Genomic DNA, 23,104 nt, shown 5'->3' on the forward strand with positions numbered 1-23,104 from the left:
CGATATACATTCTAAGTTTTAAGAGGGATATCGGCATGCGTCGGTCCACAAGTGGTTAAATTGGCATCCCTAATAGGGTTGGCATGCCTGGGGGTGGGAAGGATCGGCGATCATGTGACCACTGTGTGATTTGGCTGTCATGTGATCGGAAGCCATCACACTAGATACCGATCATTTGTGAAGATGAGAGCCGTCTTTAATGTGGGAACATCGGCCGCCTAATGATGTGTGGGCATTACAGAACTAGTGTGCAGCACACAGATAAATCTGGTGGTGGCTGTTTCCATCATTGTCTAATCACAATTTTTTATTTTTTGTGCTACGCTAAGTGAGTTCTGTCTCTTATCTTGCTGGTCTAATGTATGCTGGTAGTGGTGGCTGAAAGTGCTCCACCCCTCCAGATTCCAGCCCCCCACCCATGTGAATGAGTATGGGGTACATTGTACCCCTACCCAGTCACCTAAAAAAAGTGTCCAAAAACCAAACACACTGCACAGATTTTGAAAGTAATATATTAAGACCGTTCCAGTGTCTCTTCCGACCTCTTCTCTTCTTCTGCCCTGTCCAGGTCTTCTCCGCTGATGTCTTCTACCCATCTCCGGTTCTTCTCCCTCTGTCTTCTGCCTCTGCCGGTTCTTCTCCCCTGTCCGAGTTTTCTCCGCTGATGTCGTCTAGCCCTTTCCGGTTTTTCTCCTTCTGTCCACTGTCTTCTCCGCTGATGTCTTCTACCCCTCTCTGGTTCTTCTCCTTCCGCTGTCTTTTGCCTCTGCTAGGTCTTCTCACTCTTTTGCCGTGTCTTCTCTGCTGTCTTCTGCCTCTGTTCTTCTTCTTCCAATGTTGACTTGATGCTCTCGATTGCTCTAATGCTGGGTGCACAGTGTGCCACTACTTATATTGGCATGGAGCGGGGTCACTGGAGGCCCGTCCATTATGACGTCGCTGCCCCATCATGCCCCGGGTGATGATGTCGTAAGAGGCAGGGCCTCCGGGTGACATCACCCGGTGACCCCACCCCATGCCAATATAAGTAGTGGCGCACCCAGCATTAGAGGGGGAGAGAGCATTGAGTCAACATCGGAAGAAGGACAGAGGCAGAAGACACAGCAGAAGAGCGAGAAGACCTGGCAGAAGCAGACGACAGAGGGAGAAGAACCAGAGAGGGCTAGAAGACATCAGTGGAGAAGAACCGACAGAGACAGAAGATGTCAGCAGAGGAGATGGAAGAGCTGAAGAATTGGGGTGGGGGGCAGGAATCTTAAGGCCCCCTTGTTAAAGTGGGCTTCCATATTCTTATAAACTCCCCGCCCACAGACACCGGCAACTAATGGACAGGGTTGTCGGGAAGAGGCCCTTGTCCTCATCAAAATGGGGACAAGGTTCTGTGGGGTGGCCCTGAGCACCCCCCCCCCCCTGTTGAGGGCATGTGGCCTGGTATGGTTCAGGAGGGGGGATGCTCGCTCATCCCCACCCCCTTTCCTGACCTGCCGGGCTGTGTGCTCGGATAAGGGTCTGGTATGGATTTTGGGGGTACCCCCACGCCATTTTTTTTGGCATGGGGGGTACCCTTAAAATCTATGCCAGACCGAAGGGCCTGGTATGCTTTTGGAGGGGGAACCCATGGCGTTTTTTATTTTTAGATTTGTTTTTTTAGCTCCCCCTAATGCCGCGTACACACGAGCAGAATGTCTGACAGAAAAAGTCTGACGGAAGCTTTTCATCGTATATTCCGGTCGTGTGTATGCCTCATCTGACTCTTTTTTTTTTTTTTTGAAAATTCTGACGGACCTAGAAATAGAACATATTTTAAATATTTCCGACGGAACCAATTCCTATTGGGAAATCCGCTGGTCTGTATGCTGGTCGGTTTTTGGTCAGACGGACCAAAAACGGCGCATGCTCTGAAGCAAGTACGAGACAGAGGCTATTGGCTACTGGCTATTGAACTTCCTTTTTCTAGTCCCGTCATACACGTTGTACGTCACCGCGTTCTTAACAATCGGACTTGGTGGTGTGATGTGTGTACGCAACACAGTTTCAACTGAGTTTATTCCAACGGGAAAACCAGTCGTGTGTTACTGGCATAAAGGTTCATACCAGACACAGTGCTCAGTATTGTCAGGGATGAAAGTCATGTCCCTGTTTATTGAACTCGGACTTCAAGTCGCAGGGCAAAGTCCAAAGTGGTACGACTGTCATGTCGTACCAGTGTGAACCTGGCCTCAAAGGGAGTGCTCCTAATCTCAGTTTGTTACCTGTATAAAAGACACCTGTCCACAGAATCAATCAGTCAGATTCCAATCTCTACACCATGAACAAGACCAAAGAGCTGTCCAAGGATGTCAGGGACAAGATAGTAGACCTACACAAGGCTGAAATGGGCTACAAGACCATCGCCAAGCAGCTTGGTGAGAGGGTGACAACAGTTGGTGGGATTATTCACAAATGGAAGAAACACAAAATAAAGGTCAATCTCCCTCCGTCTGGAGCTCCATACAAGATCTCACCTCGTGGAGGTTCAATGATCATGAGAACGGTGAGGAATCAGCCCAGAACTACTCTTGTCAATGATCTCAGCGGGGACCATAGTCACCAAGAAAACAACTGGTAACACACTACACCGTGAAGGGCTGAAATCCTGCAGCCCCCGCAAGGTCCTCCTGCCCAGGAAATCACATGTAGAGGTCCGTCTAAACTCTTCTAATGCCTAATACATACGATCAAACAAACCGGTGGAAAAGTCTAACGGACTCAAGTCCGCCGGACAATCCCCCCGTGTGTGGGCTCCGGCAGACTTTTTTTTACCCAAAAGTCCGGCGGACTAATGGTATGTATATATGTATGTAGGGATGGCCGAACTGTTCGCCCGGCGGTCGGTTCGCGCCGAATTTCAGCTGTTCGCGGTCCGCCCGATCGGCGGACTATTGCCGATGTTCGCCCGGCGGACTTGCGTGTTTACTGTATAAAAGAACTTTGACCTATGATGACACATCCATCATGTGGTACAGGACAGCCAATTGAGACATTACAGCACATGGACACTTGGACATTCCCCCTAACTTATAAATAGACCCGATCCGGCGGCCATTTTACATTCTTTCTTCTGTCACTATAGGGAGAGGTTGCTGTGTGGAGCAGGGAGAGACTGCAGTGACCCAAATCGCTAACTATTAGGTCCACAAAAGTTCTTTTAAGGACTGGTATGGTATAGGTGTAGTTCAGGATATAGGTTTGAGGCACTGCTATTCAAGTCATTGTTGCAGCAGCCTGTCTTTTGTCAGTGCTGAGAGAGGGACAGGACGCTGTGTGCAGCAGGGACAGTCAGTTTCATCATTAGCTGTTACTATTAGGTTCACAAAAGTCCTTTTCAGGACTGGTATGGTAAAGTAGTACAGGATATAGTTTGCTATTCAAGTTATTGTTGCAGCAGCCTGTGTTTTGTCAGTTTAAATAGGGACAGGCAGGAAGCTGTGTGTGGCAGTGAGGGACAGTCAGTTTAATCAGTAGCTGTTACTATTAGGTCCACAAAGGTTCTTTTCGGGACTGCTATGGTAATAGGCTTGTACACGTATAATATTCTTTCTTCCAAATATAGAAAGAATATTATACTTGACTGCTGCCCTTCTTATGAGTATAGGGACTGAGGTACAGTCTGCTAATAACAACCTACTAGTTCCACAAAGGTCCTTATAAGGACTGGTAAGGTATAGTGTACTACAGTATATAGGGTTAAGTGAGGTACAGTCTGCTAATCCTTAAGGACTGGTATAGGTCCACAATATATAGGGTTGACGTGCACTACTGCTGACTGCTGCCCAATTCTGCAGCAGTCCTTTATCAGTATAGGGACTGAGGTACAGTCTGCTAATCACAACCTACTAGTTCCACAAAGGTCCTTATAAGGACTGGTAAGGTATAGCGTACTACAGTATATAGGGTTGAGTGAGGTACAGTCTGCTAATCCTTAAGGACTGGTATAGGTCCACAATATATAGGGTTGAGGTGCACTACTGCTGACTGCTGCCCTATTCTGCAGCAGTCCTTTATCAGTATAGGGACTGAGGTACAGTCTGCTAATCACAACCTACTAGTTCCACAAAGGTCCTTCTAAGGACTGGTAAGGTATAGTGTACTACAGTATATAGGGTTGAGTGAGGTACAGTCTGCTAATCACAACCTACTAGTTGCACAAAGGTTCTTCTAAGGACTGGTAAGGTATAGCGTACTAGAGTATATAGGGTTGAGTGAGGTACAGTCTGCTAATCCTAAGGACTGGTATAGGTCCACAATATATAGGGTTGAGGTGCACTACTGCTGACTGCTGCCCTATTCTGCAGCAGTCCTTTATCAGTATAGGGACTGATAGTTTTGTCACAGGGTCATTTAAAAAATGACAGGCAGAGGAAGAGGCAGGCCCTTCCGCAGGGGTAGGGCAGGAGCAACAGGCTTGAGCCAAAGTGGGAAATTGCAGAAGGTGCGTGCGATTATGTCAAAGGAAGCACCAGAATTGGTTGAGTGGCTCACTCAGCCTTACTCTTCTGCACCCTCCTCATCCTCTCGATCTGCACCCTCTTCTTCACTCTCTGCTATGTGCACCCCCAAAGACACTACCACCAACAACACCACCACCACATACCTTCCGCTTGAGTCACAGGAATTATTTTCCGATCCATATCAAGACATTTCTGATGCGCAGCCACTCTTGGCATTGGATCAGGAAGAGGAGGTAGCAAGAACCGCCACTCAGCAGTCTGACGATAGTACCCAGATCAGCCCAAGGAGGAGGTTGGTCACCGGTGTTGCTGCCTACTCCGAGATCTCTACTTATAGCGGTGGGGACGGTGACGTTGATGATGACGTGTCTAGTGATGTCACGTGGGTGCCCACAAGAGAGGAAGAGGAGGGGAGTTCAGAGGGAGATATGGACCAGCAGATAGGGAGGAGAAGCAGGAATAACTTACATTGCACAGGAGGGACAAAGCAGACTGCTAATGTATCAGGAGCGAGTCATCGACCATGTACGGTCACATCTGGCGCTCCCAGGACGCCGGCACATGGCTCCGCAGTGTGGGCTTTTTTTAATGTGTCCGTTGCTGACAATAGTGTTGCCATCTGCAATCTTTGCAGTCAACGCATTCGTCGCGGTAAGCCCAACACTCACCTAGGGACGACCGCCTTAAGAAGGCACATGAGCTGCCATCACCGAGCCCAGTGGGAGCAACGGAATACACAAAGCCACACTCCAGGCTCTCACCGTCCAGCCTCGTCTTCTACTTCTCCTTCTCCTCTCTCCTTACAATTGTCCTCCACTCCACCTTCCATCACGCCAAGCTCACGTTTTTCTGCAAAAAGGCAGGCTTCCGTGGGCCTAATGTTCGAGCGTAAAAAAATGATGACTCCGGATAACCCTCTTGCCCAACGGTTGGCGGCTGACTTGTCAGAACTGATAGCCCGCCAACTACTGCCATATAAACTGGTGGACTTGGAGGCCTTTCGAAAATTTGTGGCCATTGGAACACCACAATGGAAGGTCCCAGGAAGGAAGTATTTCTCAGAGAAGGGCATCCCAGAGCTATATGGCCATGTTCAGCGGCAAGTGAATGTATCTCTGGCACACAGTGTCGGTGCCAAGATACATCTGACCACAGACACGTGGTCTAGCAAACACGGGCAGGGAAGGTATATCACTTTTACTGCCCACTGGATGAACCTTCTGACGGCCGTCAAGCACGTAACCCGTGGCACCCGTGTAGATTTGGTTTTACCGCCACGGATTGCATGCAGGCCTTGCTCTTCTTCTCCTACTCCATCCTCCTCCCTCTCCTCCTCGGCTGACTCCTCCTTTTCCGCTGATAGCGTCTCTTCCGCTGCGCCCCCCAAGCTCCCCAGAACCTATTCGACATGCCAGGTGAGATGTTGCCATGCCGTGCTGCGTCTGTTGTGTCTGGAAGCCAAGAGCCACACTGGCCCGGCACTCCTTTCAGCTTTGCGTTCACAGGCAGATCAGTGGCTAACACCGCTCAATTTGACAGTTGGTAAAGTGGTGTGTGACAACGGTGCCAATCTGCTTAGCGCATTGAAACAGGGCAAAATCACGCACGTGCCATGCATGGCACACGTCTTAAACTTGGTCGTGCGGCGATTTGTTGTCAAATACCCTGGGGTCCAGGACATCTTGCGGCAGGCAAGGAAAATCTCGGCCCATTTCAGAAGATCTTACACGGCCATGGCTCGCCTTGCTGACATTCAGCGGCGACACAATCTGCCGGTCAGACGTCTTATTTGCGATTGCCCGACGCGATGGAACTCAACCTTCTATATGCTTGATAGGCTGCTCCAGCAGAAACGTGCAGTGAACGTCTACCTGTATGAACTCTGCGCCAGAACAGGTTCTGGGGAGCTGTTTTTTTTTTCACCGTGCCAGTTGCTGCTCATGCGCGATGCATGCAGACTTCTGCGGCCATTTGAGGAGATCACCAAACTGGTCAGTCGCAGCCATGCTGCCATCAGTGACATGGTACCTTATGCCTTCTTTAAGGAGCGTGCATTGCATCGTGTCATTGATCAAGCTGTGGAGGAGCGGGAAGATGAGGAAGTCGCAATGCTTGATGAATTCCCAGGGGGGGCTACTCTATCTGAGACAAGTGAACAACAGGAGTCTGAAGAGGAGTCAGAGGAGGATGGTGCCGGGGCGGATGAAGAGGAGCAAGAAGAGCATGCTTTAAACCTTTCTGGGATCCCTGTTGTTGTGCGTGGATGGGGAGAGGAGAATGAAGAGGATGACATTATCCTGGATGATGAGCAGGAGCCAGGCCACCACACCGCTTCCAGTTTAGTGCAAATGGGGGCCTTCATGCTCCAGTGTTTTAATAGGGACCCCCGTATAAAAAGCATAAGGGTCAAGGACCAGTACTGGGTGGCAACGTACTTAGACCCCCGGTACAAACACAAAATGGCGGAAATGTTACCGCCGTCACAGAGGGCTGTCAGAATGGAGCACTTCCAGGACTTGCTTCGAGAAATGCTGCATTCTGCTTTTGCGTGCGCTGGCAGAGGAGCAGTTCCCACTCCCAGAGAAGGAGTTGCGGGTACCAATCCAACAGCGCCTGCAAGAAGAGGCCGGTTTGAAGATGTGTTGGTGACTTCTGATATGAGGTCATTCTTTCAGCCGACCCATCGACAGGTGTCATCCGGATCCAGCATCAGGGAACGCCTAGACCGTCAGGTGTCCGACTACATCGGGTTAACGGCCGATGTGGATGCTTTGAGGAGTGATGAACCCCTGGACTACTGGGTGGGCAGGCTTGACCTCTGGCCAGAGCTTGCCCAATTTGCAATCGAACTGTTGGCTTGCCCCTCGTCCAGTTTCCTGTCCGAAAGGACGTTCAGCGCAGCAGGGGGGATCGTGACCGATAAGCGTACTCGCCTAGCTCACGACAGTGTTAACTACCTCACATTTCTAAAAATGAATGAGGCATGAATCTCGGAGGAATTCAACACATGTGACCAGTAGACCACGTATATGTCTATAAACAATTTTTTTAATCGAGCACACAGACCTTCTTTCTTCATTTGGCTCACTTCCTTGTCCAAAAAAAGCACACCGTACTATATGCCCGTACCCTCCTGTTTGAAGAGGTTGAGCGGTGTCATATTTTTGGGGCCCAGCAGCAAGTTGCTGGTATCAGTGCTGCTGTTAGTGCTCTCTATCTCGGTGCTGGTGTCAGTGCACTCTATCACCGTGCAGGTGTCAGTGCTGTATATCACGGTGCTGGTGCTCATCTCCTGCACCCTCTTTTTTGCCTACCCTGACCTTCCCTCGCCTCCATTGTCTCAAGAGTCCTGAATTGTCAGAATTTCACATATAAAAAAAGAATGCTTGTAGTTGTCGATCCCAGATTCACCTCATACATGTGTTATGTCATTGGCCATGTGGTGGGACTATGTGTGCACAGCTAGTAATTATTTTGTGGCTGCAAATATGACCTGTAGGTTTGTAAAGTTCACCATCCCTGTGCTGTGCTGACTTCCTCCTGGGGCTGTACCTCTGCTGTGCATATTATGAGGGGCTCCCACCATCCCTGTGCTGTGCTGACTTCCTCCTGGGGCTGTACCTCTGCTGTGCATATTATGAGGGGCTCCAACCATCCCTGTGCTATGCTCATTATGAGGGGCTCCCACATCCCTGTGCTGTGCTGACTTCCTCCTGGGGCTGCTTATTATGAAGGGCTCCCACCATCCCTGTGCTATGCTGACTTCCTCCTGGGGCTGCTTACGGTGCAGGTGTCAGTGCTGTATATCACGGTGCTGGTGTCAGTGCTGTATATCACGGTGCTGGTGTGAGTGCTTTATGTCACGCTGCTGATGTCAGTGCTCTCTATCACGGTGCTGGTGTCAGTGCTGTATATCACGGTGCTGCTGTCAGTGCTTTATGTCACGCTGCTTATGTCAGTGCTCTCTATCACGGTGCTGGTGTCAGATCACTCTATCACAGTGCTGGTGTTAGTGCTTTATGTCACGCTGCTGATGTCAGTGCTCTCTATCACGGTGCTGTTGTCAGATCACTCTATCACGGTGCTGGTGTCAGTGCTGTATATCACAGTGCTGGTGTTAGTGCTTTATGTCACGCTGCTGATGTCAGTGCTCTCTATCACGGTGCTGTTGTCAGATCACTCTATCACGGTGCAGGTGTCATTGCTGGATGTCACGCTGCTGATATCAGTGCTCTCTATCACGGTGCTGCTGTCAGTGCTGTATATCACGGTGCTGGTGTTAGTGCTTTATGTCACACTGCTGATGTCAGTGCTCTCTATCACAGTGCTGCTGTCAGTGCTCTCTATCACGGTGCTGCTGTCAGTGCTTTATGTCACGCTGCTTATGTCAGTGCTCTCTATCACGGTGCTGGTGTCAGATCACTCTATCACGGTGCAGGTGTCATTGCTGTATGTCACGCTGCTGGTGATCATCTCCTGCACCCTCTTCTTTGCCTACCCTGACCTTCCCTCTCCTCCATTGCCTTCATGCGCTCCACAGTCCTGAATTGTCAGAACAATTTCACATATAAAAAAAGAATGCTTGTATTTGTGGATCCCAGATTCACCTCATACATGTGTTATGTCATTGGTCATGTGGTGGGACTATGTGTGCACAGCTAGTAATTATTTTGTGGCTGCAAATATGACCTGTAGGTTTGTAAAGTTCACCATCCCTGTGCTGTGCTGACTTCCTCCTGGGGTTGTACCTCTGCTGTGCATATTATGAGGGGCTCCCACCATCCCTGTGCTATACTGACTTCTTCCTGGGGCTTCTTATTATGAGGGGCTCCCACCATCCCTGTGCTGTGCTGACTTCCTCCTGGGGCTGTACCTCTGCTGTGCATATTATGAGGGGCTCCCACCATCCCTGTGCTATGCTCATTATGAGGGGCTCCCACCATCCCTGTGCTGTGCTGACTTTCTCCTGGGGCTGCTTACGGTGCAGGTGTCAGTGCTGTATATCACGGTGCTGGTGTCAGTGCTGTATATCACGGTGCTGGTGTGAGTGCTTTATGTCACACTGCTGATGTCAGTGCTCTCTATCACCGTGCTGGTGTCAGTGCTGTATATCACGGTGCTGGTGTTAGTGCTTTATGTCACTCTGCTGATGTCAGTGCTCTCTATCACGATGCTGTTGTCAGATCACTCTATCACAGTGCAGGTGTCATTGCTGGATGTCACGCTGCTGATGTCAGTGCTCTCTATCACGGTGCTGCTGTCAGTGCTGTATATCACGGTGCTGGTGTTAGTGCTTTATGTGACGCTGCTGATGTCAGTGCTCTCTATCACGGTGCTGGTGTCAGATCACTCTATCACGGTGCAGGTGTCATTGTTGTATGTCACGCTGCTGGTGATCATCTCCTGCACCCTCTTCTTTGCCTACCCTGACCTTCCCTCTCCTCCATTGCCTTCATGCGCTCCACAGTCCTGAATTGTCACAACAATTTCACATATAAAAAAAGAATGCTTGTAGTTGTCGATCCCAGATTCACCTCATACATGTGTTATGTCATTGGCCATGTGGTGGGACTATGTGTGCACAGCTAGTAATTATTTTGTGGCTGCAAATATGACCTGTAGGTTTGCAAAGTTCGCCTCCCATTAAAGTCAATGGGGCCTGCCGCAAACGTTATGGTTCGTGAACTATCGGCCGCGTTCGCGAAACGTCCCGTCAGAAGTTCATCCAGCACTATTTAGGAGTCCTTCTAAAAGTCTTAGATCACTGACAGAAATAATTGAGAGTGTCCCATTCATGATGTCAGTGTAAGTTTGAAGATGAAAATGGAGAATTACAATTTATAACAAGCAGTAGCACAAACAGGACCTCTTTCAAACACTTTAGGGCTTGAATCCACAGCCTGCATGCTTCATAATACACAAGAGTTGAATATAAATAATGTTACTATTTATACACACAGGATCAGTACACAGAAATACTGACAGAACAGTGGCACAATAAAACTTAGTGGCCCAAAGTAATAGCCCCCAATGCTTTTGGTTTAAGAACAATGACATGCTGACACTTCACATGTGTCAGTGTGCCATTGTTTTTAATCCCAAGTCTTACAATGACATACTAAGACTTGAGGTTCTAAACAATGGCATACTGACACATGGGGACCAGAATGATGATATACTGACAACTGGGGTTTAGAATAATAACACTGACATTTGGAACCCCAGAAAAATTATATACTGATACATGGAGGGGGGCAGAACAATGTCACATTGACACGGGGCTTCAGAATGATGACATACTAACACTTGTAATTCAGAATATTGACATTTACACTTGGAGCCCCAGAACAATGACAGATTGACACATTGGTGTCTGGAACCATGACATACTGACATATTTGGGTTGATTTACTAAACCTGGAGAGTGCAAAATCTGGTGCAACGGTACATGATAAGCCAATCAGCTTTTAACTTCAGCTTGTTTAATTTAGCTTTTACAAAAAAATCTTGGAATCTGATTCAGATTTTGCACTCTCCAGTTTTATTAAATCAACCCCATTGAGTTTAGAACCATGGCATACTGACACATTGGGGTCCAGAACAATGCCACTTGGAGGCCTAAAACTATGACATCCCAACACTTGGGGTTCAGAACAATAATACTGGCTTTTGGAGTCCAAGAACAATGACATACTGACACATTAGGGTCCAGAACAATGACACTTGGAGCTCTAGAACAATGTCTCACTGACACTTGGAGATCTCAGAACAATGACACACTAAGGCAGGCCATACACGGCTTGATTTGAACCGTGTATGGGCAGGCTGAATGTACCAAGTTGACCGATCGATCAACTTGTCAACTTAATTATCACTAGTGGCTGCTACTGCCCTGACCACCCCCCCCACCAGGGGCAGACAATGGCCCGGCGAGAGGGGTTCTGGCATCAACACTGTCTGTGTTGATGGGGGAATTGAGCTAATTTCTTTCCTGCAAACTATGGTTACAGGAAAGAAATACATGTGTATGGCTGGCCTAATACTCTGAGGTCCCAGAACAATGATGCACTAACATTTTAAAGCCCCAGGAAAACACAGTTAAGCCGGGGACACACCACAAGTTTCTTTTGGTATAACCCAGTAGGTTGAAGGAAAAAAAAAAATTCAGCTTCGGTTGGAGATGCTGTACTAACCATCTGATATTAGTACAGAGATCCCCTCCCCCCCCCCCCGCTGAGCTCTTTGTGTTTGGAAGGCCCCCCTGCCAGAACACTCCAATCAGCTCTCTCTGCCATTGGCTGAGACCGCTGATCAGGAGTCCATTGGCTGCTGGTCTTCCAGCATGCACACCCAACAGAAGCCGGACAGACCGACATACACACAGACCGTATGCCAGCCAGTTTTTTTTTTTTTAACCGGCCAATATCTTCTGACATTCGGTCCGTGTGTACCCAGCTTAACACTTGGAGCCCTAGAACAAAGACACACTGACACTTGGAGGTCCCAGAATAATCACACACTGGCACTTGGAGGTCCCAGAACAAAGACATGCCAACACTCCGAGGTCCGAGGACAATGATACACTAACATTTTGAGGTCCCATGACAATGGTACATTAACACTTGGAGCCCCTAAACAATGACACATTAATACTTTGAGATACCAGAAGAATGACACGTTGACACCTGCAGTCTCAGTTCAGTCTAGTTCGAGCCATGTTGGATAATAAAGTCATCTATATTAGTGTTGCTTGTAACATTGAACAGTCTGAAAAATGCTTAGGACTACATGAGGTCAGTTTTTTCAGGGTTTGCCTCTTCTAGGCTCTTGATATTGACAAGAGTTTCCATTTTCAGCCACAAGCCCTGCTGCATATAAACTTAGACATAGGATCCTCTAAGCATTTCATTTTTTGGCGCTGACTTCCGCGTAGACAGTGACATCTCTTGGTTGAATGAGCTCCATGTTTGAGGATCACATTTTACAGTTTTAGATATAAGGAGCCCAAACTGGCAGTCTCCCGGGGTTCTCAAGAGCTGTCTGGGATCAGCCAGTTTAGAAATGTCATGGAAACCTCAAATCCAAGGAAACAGGCCTGAGACAAAAGAGATTTTAAAAAGTTTACCATTTTGTATTCAGCAGTATATTTTTAACATATGTACTACATTAGAGACATTCACTACTTGGTGGGCTTTATCAAAAATATAATGAAAGGAGCAAAGCATTAAGTGAAAAGTGCAGTAATCCACAATATCCAATCAAAATTCACCTTGTTCTAGTTTTCCTCCAATAATGTGAATTTATTAGTTGCTATGGCCTCCTGCATTTTTTTCCTTGCATGAAGTTGTCACCTTTCTTTTTACATCTTTTGGGGATGATGTCACTAAGCTCTATGTACCTGTGTGACTACTTGTTTGATTTAATCTGACAGCAATCTTTAAAACAATGAAATATCAGTTTTAGGGGACTTAAAGCTGATAGAGCACCATCACATATTGATAAAAAAAAAAAACGACACGCATCTTTATATAGTAGGTACCAACATCTGTCTTGATTTCAGCCTCCTGTAATCCCCTACACAGCAGGGGCAGAACTTCAAGCCAATTAGGGCTTTCTTGCTTTGCCTGCACTGTGACCCTAGTTAGAGGCTGATAGGGTAGAAGAATGATTTTGTGTTGCTGTGTTGGAGGCAGCCATCTTGGTAGAGACAGGGCTTCACTTGCACATGTCAGAACCTCTAACAAGGAGAACAGTGATCAGCACAGTAGTGACATCACCAAATCTCCCCGCACTCACTGTCACAATTTAAAAAACCTCAGCCGCGTGGGGCTCCATCTACATCATTTATTTAGAGAGTTCTGTGAATTGGAGAACTACAACTACCATCAGCTATTGCGGCTGATAGCTTGTAGTTCTTAATGAACTACCCAGGCGCTGATGAGTGCTCTAGGTAGTTCATTGATGCTTCCTTTCTTTTAGTAACTGCCTGCTGGTACGAGGTATGGACAGACAGCTACACTGTTCTTGCAGGAGCCTGATCTGCTGATTGTGGGTGCAATGCTTTACAGGCTCCTAATAAAATAAAAATGTACATTTTTTTTTAACCTGCAAAAAAATGTGTATTATTTTTTTTTTTTAAATGGTGAATTTATCCTTTAACATTTTTAGATATTCCTATACCATATCAAGTCTTCCTTTTTTTAGTTCAGTTTCATTAAAGCGGTTGTATAGTCTTTTTTTTTTACTTTTACCCACAGGTAAGCCTATAATAAGGCTTACCTCTAGGTAAAAAAAAGACACAGAGGATTTGAGGGAGTGACGATATCGCTGCTCCGGCCACTCACAGCGACGGAGCCACGATACCCGTAAGACACGCCGAGGGAACATGTCAGCTCCCTCGGCGTGTATCGGGTGAGATGTCGAGGCCTCGTTCTAAGGTAAGTATTTCATAGTAAGCTAGTATGCGGTGCATACTAGTTCATTATGCCTTTTGCCTTGCAGGTCTTTTGTTAGTTTTGGATAAAGTGCTGAGTGGTTAGAAACCCTGGCAGGTTTTTATTGCTGTGTGTCCATGCAGGGTAGATTCGCCCTCTCTAATTGCCCTGTCATCACGACTGATAGTGAGAGAAAATCAAAAATCATGAATTGTCACTTGATCAGAAATCAAGGGAAGGTCTTCCAACGTGGACAGTCCCATGTAGAGCTACAAAATCCTGATGGTGCTACACCAGATATAATTTTATATAGTGTTTTCAAAGACCATAACAGATGGTGCTGTGTATGACCAAAATAGAGTAGATAGTAAAAAATCAGCAACGCTCCAAAGATGAGTTTCCAACTGAATCATCCTGGGGAAGGTGACCCTGCAAGGCCCCAAAACCCTGACATGGCAAATTAGCCTATGTGTCATTATGTATTTGCAATAAATCATGTAAACACCTTTGGAGGGCTAGTGACGTTCTACTCCAATATGGACATTTATTGTAAGGGCAACTGTCAAGGACAGAATTACCCCCACTTTAGATAGATATTCCTTCACTACAAGACAGAAGTGAAGGCAGATCCCCTAATGGTAAAAAAAAAATCTAACAGGAGTTTTAACTCTTCTCTACTCCTTGTACATTGAAACAATGCCTTTAGATGCACTAAGTTTTATAAGAACTGTGTTGACTGCAGTGAGGTCTAGAACTGGGTTATGCTATTTGGTAGATGTGTCTGGATCATACAACTGACTGAGCAGCAATGCATATCTTTTGAGTAGTAAGGCAGTTCACATGAATGTTTTTTATCTGTAGTTAAAACCATTTGCCTACTGTTCAACTATAATAATGAATTCCAGGTATTCATATTTTTACATAGTTGCCCAGCTTCAATAAATTTAACTTAATATACCTGTGGGAACCCCATAAAATCTGGAAATCACTAAAGTAGGCACTACTACTCCAGCGATTCTCACTTGTTTCTGGTTCCTGTGCTGATCAGCTGCCCCACTGTATTGTGAACACAGAAAGCTGCCTGGGTGCCATTCAGAGAATGCTGTGCATTACCTCAATGAAGGTAAAGCGTTCTCTGATTAGACAAGGTGAAGAGATTGGGTGGTGAAGTCACAATCCAATCAGAGAATGCTTTGTTTTCATTGAGAAAGTGTTCTTTGAATGGTGCCAGTGCCAAGCAGGTGACCTCCTGTGTTCAGTGAGCACCTGGGCAGCCCCTCAGCATGGACCCAGAAGCTAGTGGAGATCATTTAAGAAACAGTGTCCACTACAGTGATTTCCAGCTTCTGGAAGATCCTACAAGTATGGTATATGCATAGTTAAATTCATCCAAACTAGACCAATGTAACTATGTAAAAATATCCATATCTGGAATTCTTTAAAGCGGGAGTAAACCCGCTGACTTGCAAGGGAAAAGGCATAATGAGCTAGTATGCACTGCATACTAGCTCATTATAAAATACTTACCTTAGAATAAGGTGCCGCATCTCACTCGGTCCACTCTGAGGGAGGTGAGATATTCCCTCGGTGTGTCTTCTGGGTATCGCGGCTCCGGCGCTGTGAGTGGCCGGAGCCACAATGTCGTCACTACCGCCCCCATGCACGCAGGAGAGTTCTTCCCAGCAAGGTCTGGCGTCTGCTGGACTTTCAGCCAAGAATCCCCTGTACACATGCGCCGCTGAAGTCAGCGGCTCATTGCGAGGGGAATATCTCCTAAACTGTACAGGTTTAAGAGATATTCTTTTTACCTACAGGTAAGCCTTACCTGTAGGTTAAAGTCAACAATTTGACTATACAACCGCTTTAAGGTATGTACAGACACTATGGGGTAGATTTACTAAAACTGGAGCATGTAAAATCTGGTGCAGCTCTGCTTAGAAACCAATCAGCTTCCAAGTTTTATTGTCAAAGCTTAATGGAACAAGCTAAATTTACAAGCTGTATTACTACCATGAACAGCATTTTGCACTCTCGAGTTTTAGTAAATCAAGCCCTATATGGCAGTTAGTCAAAAGTGCACAATCTGGCTGCTAAAGCTCTATCTTATATTAGATTGTTTTCCAAACATGGACATTTGGATCTAGATGGGGGAGAGTGATCTCTATGCAAACCTGGATTTTTTTAGGGGAAAGCATTCATACATTTCTTTTCTGCACTTACCGCATTGGCTGGGAATGCTCGCAACATGGCTGCTGTAAAGCCCTTGTACAACCCCCTGGGCCCCTCATTTCTCAAAACTTCTCTTAAGACATCCTGGGCGCCTCTGTATTGGTCAGCATGAGCTGGAATGAGACAAAAAACAAAACAAAAAACAGTTAATGGCAAAGCTTAAAGTGTCACTAAAGACAACACTTTTTTTTTTCATTTTGAATACAGCAAGGGAAGGTTATAACCCCTATCAGTTTGTTTTTTGTCATATATGTCTCATTGGGGAGATTTTTCTTCACTTCCTGTCCCATAGTCAAAACAGGAAGTGATAGGAGATCCCTCCAACGTGAGGGGATCCGGGTGTGTCACCAGGGTCACCAGAACTAGTGTCTCCTCTCTGGAAGATTTCCCCTCTATTCTTGTTTCAATGTGGGATTTTCTTTTACTTTCACTTTCATATAAACAGGACAAATAGAGGGTGACTGTCTCTAACAGGGACACAGACAGCCATGAAAGCTCACAGGGATTCTAATACCGCTCTACTCTATCCAAAACTAAAAAAACAAACATTTTGCCTTTAGTGACACTAGCTTGTCATAACCCTATAGTTTGGTTGTACAGTACTTCTTTTGTAGCTGTAATCTTTTGGTGCTGCGTGGTTTAATGGACGTGTGCAGGGCCAGGACAATGGGTGGGCTGCCCTGGGCACTGTAATATCATGCGAGTCACCCGGGGGGGGGGGGGGGGGGGCGGGGTAAGCCATGAGGAGATTGGGGGGGGAAGGGATTTGTGTTGGGAGGGGGAATTTGGGGGTAGCAGGGGGTAAGAATTGGATGGATTTGTGCTGGGAAGGGGGATAGGAAAGAGGATTTGTGCTGGGAGAGGTGATATGGTAGAGAAGAAGGGGGCGGGAGGAATTGTGCTAGGAGGAGTATTTTTTGCAGGGGTGTTGGGCTAGTAGGAATGAATGGGGGGGGGCATTTGTGCTAGGAAGGGATTTTTTTTTGGGGGGGCGGGGGTGGCGATTTGTGCTAGTAGGGATGAATGGGGGGACCTGGGCTAAGAGGGGACATATTTTTTTTTGGGGGGGGGGGGATTCAGCTAAGATGGAGATTGGCACTGGGAGTAGGGGGAATTTTTTTTCATCTTGAGGGGTGCAGTTTGGCATGTTTGCCCTGGGCTCTAGAAGACCTTGTCCCAGCACTGAACCAGGCACTCATCAAAACTGTCGACTATGCCCGCCTTTTCCACTCCCCTGTTCACAGAAACCATACTATACCTTCACTGAATGAATACCGATCTCTGAATGGAAAAGGCTCACCTTCCATTCATCCACCAGTCTTACATTTGAAGATCGCTTTTCATTCATAGAAGCTATAGTGCAGCATCTATGGATAAAGGAAGGGGTGGAAAGGGCGGGCACTCAGCTGAGTCATGCTAAAGGGGAAGGTGTGTGTTTAGTACAGATAAAAGAAAAAGGCGCCTCTAAGTGTAGAATTTAAACTTGAATATCCCCAAAAAGGATTAAAATCACTTACAGAATCAAGGATAGGAAGGAGCATTTCATGGATGTATAAAACAGGTGATCCGGCATCAGGGAGGTCCCATTGTATCACAACTTTCCAGGGATATCGATATGCAGCAGAAGGTCCTTGGATAACCAGCAGATGAATGCCCCAGGCTCTGGGGACATTGGTGAAGCAATTGCGCTGTCTGAATCAGCGAGGAGCATGAATCCCGGAAATTACGTCAGCAAGAGGGGACAGCAACCAGCGTGGACCGCAAACAGAAAATAGGTCATCAAATGGGACGCGTTTCGGAACTACTGATTGGTTCCTTTTTCAAGCCAATGACAACAAGTTGGTAGAAGCTGAGCTTCTTATAGTCTGCGGGCAGAGCTGTAGGTGGGACTATGGGCGGTAATAGAGGAAGAAAGAAGAACGATGCTCCAGTAACCCAGGAAATATTATGATCCGTGGGCACAGAGCTGCACAGTAAACATAAAAACAACGCGGGATGCATCACACACACAAAAAAACAGCAAGACGAATACAGTAGGACATTGCAAAAAATACATATAAGGGAAGAAACATAAAATCAATGGAAAAATATAGAATGGAACACCGCTGTCAAGTCATACATTGCTCCTCAATAGTAGATACCACTAAGGGAGGGTTGATGGAATATTTCAGTCATATTACATGTGAAATGCTAAAATATTAAATGCTAAAATGTGTGGATATGTAAACATCATAAGATATATAATAAATATACACACACATGCCGGATCCCCTGTTTTATACATCCATGAAATGCTCCTTCCTATCCTTGATTCTGTAAGCCCCTGTACACACGGTCGGAGATTTCCACAACCAAATCCGTTGGATTTTGTCCGTCAGATTTAGTCTGACGGATTGTGTCCGAAACTGTTGCATACACACGTCGGACTAAGTTGTCGAAAAATACGATCTTTCAGAACGTGATGACGTAATTTCGTTACGATGGGACTACATTCAGGCTAGTAGCCAATAGCTTTGATGTAGGAATTTGATCTGAGCATGCGTGGCACTTGGTCCGATCAAAATTCTCTACACATGATCGGATTACTTCCGACTGGCACAGTTGGTTGGGAAATATTTCCAACATGTTGGAAAATTGGGTCCGACGGAGATTCGGACGGAATCAGTCCGATGCATACCACACACAGTCAGATTATCTGACGACACGGTCCGATAAGACGCATTCCGATGGATTCTCCGACCGTGTGTACGCGGCATAAGTGTTTTTAATCCTTCTTGGGTATATTAAAAGTTTTATTTTATTTTTTCTTTTATCTGTTTTCTATCAGAGATTGCTCCCCTCTTTGAGTGCAGGCCTAAGAAGTTTGAAGACCACATCATACGTCCAATATAGACACTATCTGCCTGGTCCTGATATTTGGAGCGCCCTTGAAATACGTTTTATCTTTGTGTTTAGTACATCTTCTCTTTACATTTTTTTTCATTGTATATGGAGTATATGTAAAAAAGGCAGAGTAGACTGGGATACCTGTCTGAAATCGAGACTTTAGTACGTCCATTGGAATGGCCACTACCCAGTTACACATGCCAGCCACACCTCCTGCGAGCAAAATACGCATTGCGCTGAGATTGTTGATGCTGTGAGATTTAGAAGATACAAGGATGAACAAAAATACAGGTTCATGTACAGTGTTAGAAGATACAGTAACTGACAAATCAGAATTCCTTTTTCATTGTCCTGATTTCTATAAAGCCATGCAATGTTGAAATGCGATTTCCACTTGCAGTCTGCTGGGGCGCTGCACTTGCCACTGAACTTAGACTCCAATAAAACAAGGAAAACTGCAACCCAGTAGTATTAACAGCCACTTTTAATAACGTGTCTCTGTCAGGTTCTTTGTCTATCAGTGTAATTATGCAGCTTTTGCTCTCAAGGCCGAGACTTCCCTTCCTTCCAACATTTATTTCTCAACTCCTGGTACATCTGCATTCTGTATATGTGGTATGATAATAAATGCAATGCAAATTAAAGAGTGCAAACATAACACTGTGTCTATCTCTCCTATTCTGTCTTATTTGTACATGCTAGAACCACTGCTGTCATTGTCAGAATGCTCTGAAATTCCCAAAGATATTTGGGGGTTGATAAACATTTAATGTTTAAAGCTGAACATTAGGTAAAGGACTATGTACAAAGCTGACATACATGAATAAAAGATATTTAACATCATAAAGGATTTGTAATTCTGTGCAGCCAACTTGTAAATCAGATGCCCCTGTTTAACAGAACAGCCAGCATGGAACACGCTCCCTGCCTACTGATTGGACAGTGAAAGAGTAGCAGCCCGCTGATGAGTTCACCACTCTGCACTCTGCTCCTGCCAGCACATCATCCTAGCCTGACAGGCTCCTAGGTGCTCACATTTCTGCCATAAATATAGACAATATTACATAGCATATTCCTTTTGTTATGCTTGTTTCTAGCATATTTGTAAAATTGGTAGCTTTACACTATGTAGCAATTTACTTCAGTATTGGTGATTAATTATTGAATCACTATTCACCTTTGACTTTCTGGTGTAAGCATCTGTTTCATCCACTCATAGCTCATAAAATACATTCCAGTGGCGGGGATATCTTATGGAGAACATAGAGAATGATCAGAAAAATATTATATAATATTACATTCATATATTTTTATCCCTCAGTGTCAGGACAGCTATTTGTTACACAGATTGTAGGCTTCTGTAGCGCTACCAGAGAAGGAGCCACTTTGTAATTTAGGTTCTTTGTTCTGCGCTTTGACTCCAAAAACATCCTCCGCCCCTCTGACAGACCTGGATGAATGAAAGTTACTGCAAACACTTATAAGAACATGAGTATACCTTTAAATTGGCTGTGAATTAGCACCATGAAATAGACGCAAGACCGCTTAGTAGTAAATAAATTCAATGTATTGGTGCAGGTTAGAATAAAATGGTGATTTGAATATATTATTATTATACAGGAGGAAATATAACAAGCTCAGTTTTAAAAAAGATTGCGTTTGAGGAAGTGGTGTGACATCCATACATTATGTAAACGGGTGACCCCGCCCCCCTCTGACATCATGGGGAAAGCCATGGGGATATTCCCGTGCGTAAGTGGAGGACGAGGTCACCGGGTGGCCCTGCCCTCTGTTATTTAAGAAGTGTCAGAAGAATCAAAGCGTCAGACGGCAGAAGACTCCCACAGATGCGGATCGTGTGGACGGCACGGAGAAGAAGCCGGAGCAAGATGCGGGACGAGAAGAGTGGAGGGAGCAGAAGATGGAGGAACAAGAACACCGAAGGAAGACCAGAAGAAAGAAGATGAAAGAAGAAGGAATTAGTAAAGGACTGTCTCTTGTCTTTTTTAACCTTTTTGTCACTTTTTTTGTGAAATAGTAGGGGTACATTTGTACCTCACTACCAATTCACACGGGGGGGGGATCTGGGGGCCCCCTTGTTAAAGGGGGCTTCCAGATTCCGATAAACCCCCCACCCGCAGACCCCCACAACCACCGGGAAAGGGTTGTGGGGATGAGGCCCTTCTCCCCATCAACATGGGGACAAGGTGCTTTGAGGGGCTACCTCAAAGCACCCTCTCACTGTTGAGGACATGTGGCCTGGTACGGTTCAGGAGGGGGGGTGCTCTCTCATCCTCCCCTCTTTTCCTGTTTTTTTTTTTTATTTTGGCATGGGGTTCCCCTTAATATCCATACCAGACCTGAAGGGCCTGGTATGGAATTTAGAGGGACCCCCATGCATTTTTTTTTAAAATTTTAGTTCGGGGTTCCCCTGCGGGGAAATCCCCATGCCGTTTTTATCAATCAACCTTTATGTGTATTGGGGACCAACAATTCACTGTAGCCACGAGTCGTTTTAAATGACTTTTTTTCCTTTAGAAATGTAATTTTTCTGTCAGACTGTTCTAAACATGGGAAACAAGTGCCCCGTTACAGGCATACTATAGACATCCCCCAGGTACGAATTTAAGGAATATTACACTTTCATTGTTCCACTCTAAGCATTATTAAAATCACTGCTCCTGAAAAAATTGCCATTTTTAAAACTTTTATTTGCATTGACAGGACCCAGGTCCCCAAACACTTTTTATGACAATACCATGCATATAAGCCTTTAAAATTAGCACTTACTTTTGTTTCTCCCATAGACTTTTAAAGGGTGCTCCGTGGCTTTCCAATCTGCCCGCAAACACCCAAAATTTTTTACTGTTCAGCGAACAGCCAATGTTTGAGTTGAACATGAGTTCGACTTAAACATAAAACTCATCCCTGGTCTGCAGTACACTCGAGGAGAATAGCTAGGATATGATGCAATGTTCCCTGAGATGTACTTCTTAGCATAAGAAATAGGTAAAGGTCTATGTGTAGCAGATGCAAAGGGACAATCTTTAGACCTAACTCTTCAGCTGGCTAGCGTTGGGGCCCAGTGTAATGTTGGTACACATGAGAACAGTCATAGTCAAGCCTGCAGGCAGCATTTAGGCTACTAAATGGTTGTATGGCAAGTTCTTGAAGGGCTCAGTCTCTCTAGCAGCAGATAGTAAATCCCCACAGTAGTAGCTCCCCAGTCCCAGTGACTCTAGCTGTCAGCACTCCAAAACTTAGCACTCTGGATCCAGCTCGGGCAGCTAATATGCAGCAGTGATGATGCACAGAGCCGCTGTTAGAAATCATGGGGCCCCGTACAGCCTACCTGATGGGGCCCCTTTTAAACCCACCCTTGACCCCTCCCCAGGCTCCTTCCCTGACCCAACCTCTGCAGATTTGTCACTGTTTACATATGCATGCATACTGTGTCCCAGGAACTAGATGTTTCTGCTCACATCTTTAATGGGACCCCTGTTGGCACGGGAGAGCCCAATAAAGGTGATGGAGGGACAGTGGTGGAACCCCCTTCCACTGCCTGTAAAAGTAATCCAGGGGCTTCTTAGCCACTAGGATTACTTTTACTTGGTGCAGACTCGTCGTGGCTAATATATTATATCTTGATCATTGCTGCAGCGATGACAAAGATATCACCCTTCCAATCCAGCAACGTACCAGTATGTTGCTGGACAGGAAGCGGATAAAGGGGGAGATTGGGGGGGCACATGTTTACTGACCCCCTCCCAAATGCAAGTGTAAAGTAACATCACACTGCGTCCTATGATTATCACACATTATGAAAATTGCGCAGGTAGCACAGTCAGCATGTGCTCTGTCATGGATCTCACAGTGTCACCTGGCTTTTGGGTGCTGACTTTGTTAACTTATGGCTGTACCGTGTGTACAGTAACTATAACCCAATACAGCCATAACAAAGTAAGCACCAAACAGCAATAGGACACACTGTAACAGATCCATGACAGAACACATGCTGACTGTGCTGCCTGCGTGAGTGTCATAATGCTGATAATCATGACGAGC

The 23,104-nt window shown here is 46.0% G+C and overlaps 1 protein-coding gene across 1 annotated transcript in view; it reads right to left on the reverse strand.

Annotated features, from left to right (window-relative positions):
• Nucleotides 1-12,181: 12,181 nt before the first annotated feature.
• Nucleotides 12,182-23,104, reverse strand: part of LOC143973878 (mitochondrial carnitine/acylcarnitine carrier protein-like) — a 67,688-nt gene continuing 56,765 nt past the window's right edge. The window contains exons 6-9 of the mRNA XM_077474757.1: nucleotides 20,217-20,289; nucleotides 19,181-19,290; nucleotides 16,145-16,266; nucleotides 12,182-12,585 (exon numbers count right to left, since the gene is read on the reverse strand). Of these exons, the coding sequence (XP_077330883.1) occupies nucleotides 12,520-12,585; nucleotides 16,145-16,266; nucleotides 19,181-19,290; nucleotides 20,217-20,289 (371 nt within the window). The 3' untranslated portion in view covers nucleotides 12,182-12,519. The remainder of the gene's footprint in view (nucleotides 12,586-16,144; nucleotides 16,267-19,180; nucleotides 19,291-20,216; nucleotides 20,290-23,104) is intronic.

Source organism: Lithobates pipiens, unplaced genomic scaffold, assembly GCF_037356315.1.
Source record: "Lithobates pipiens isolate NorthernLeopardFrog02 unplaced genomic scaffold, aLitPip1_a1.2 Scaffold_1, whole genome shotgun sequence".
NCBI classification, from domain to species: Eukaryota; Metazoa; Chordata; class Amphibia; order Anura; family Ranidae; genus Lithobates; species Lithobates pipiens.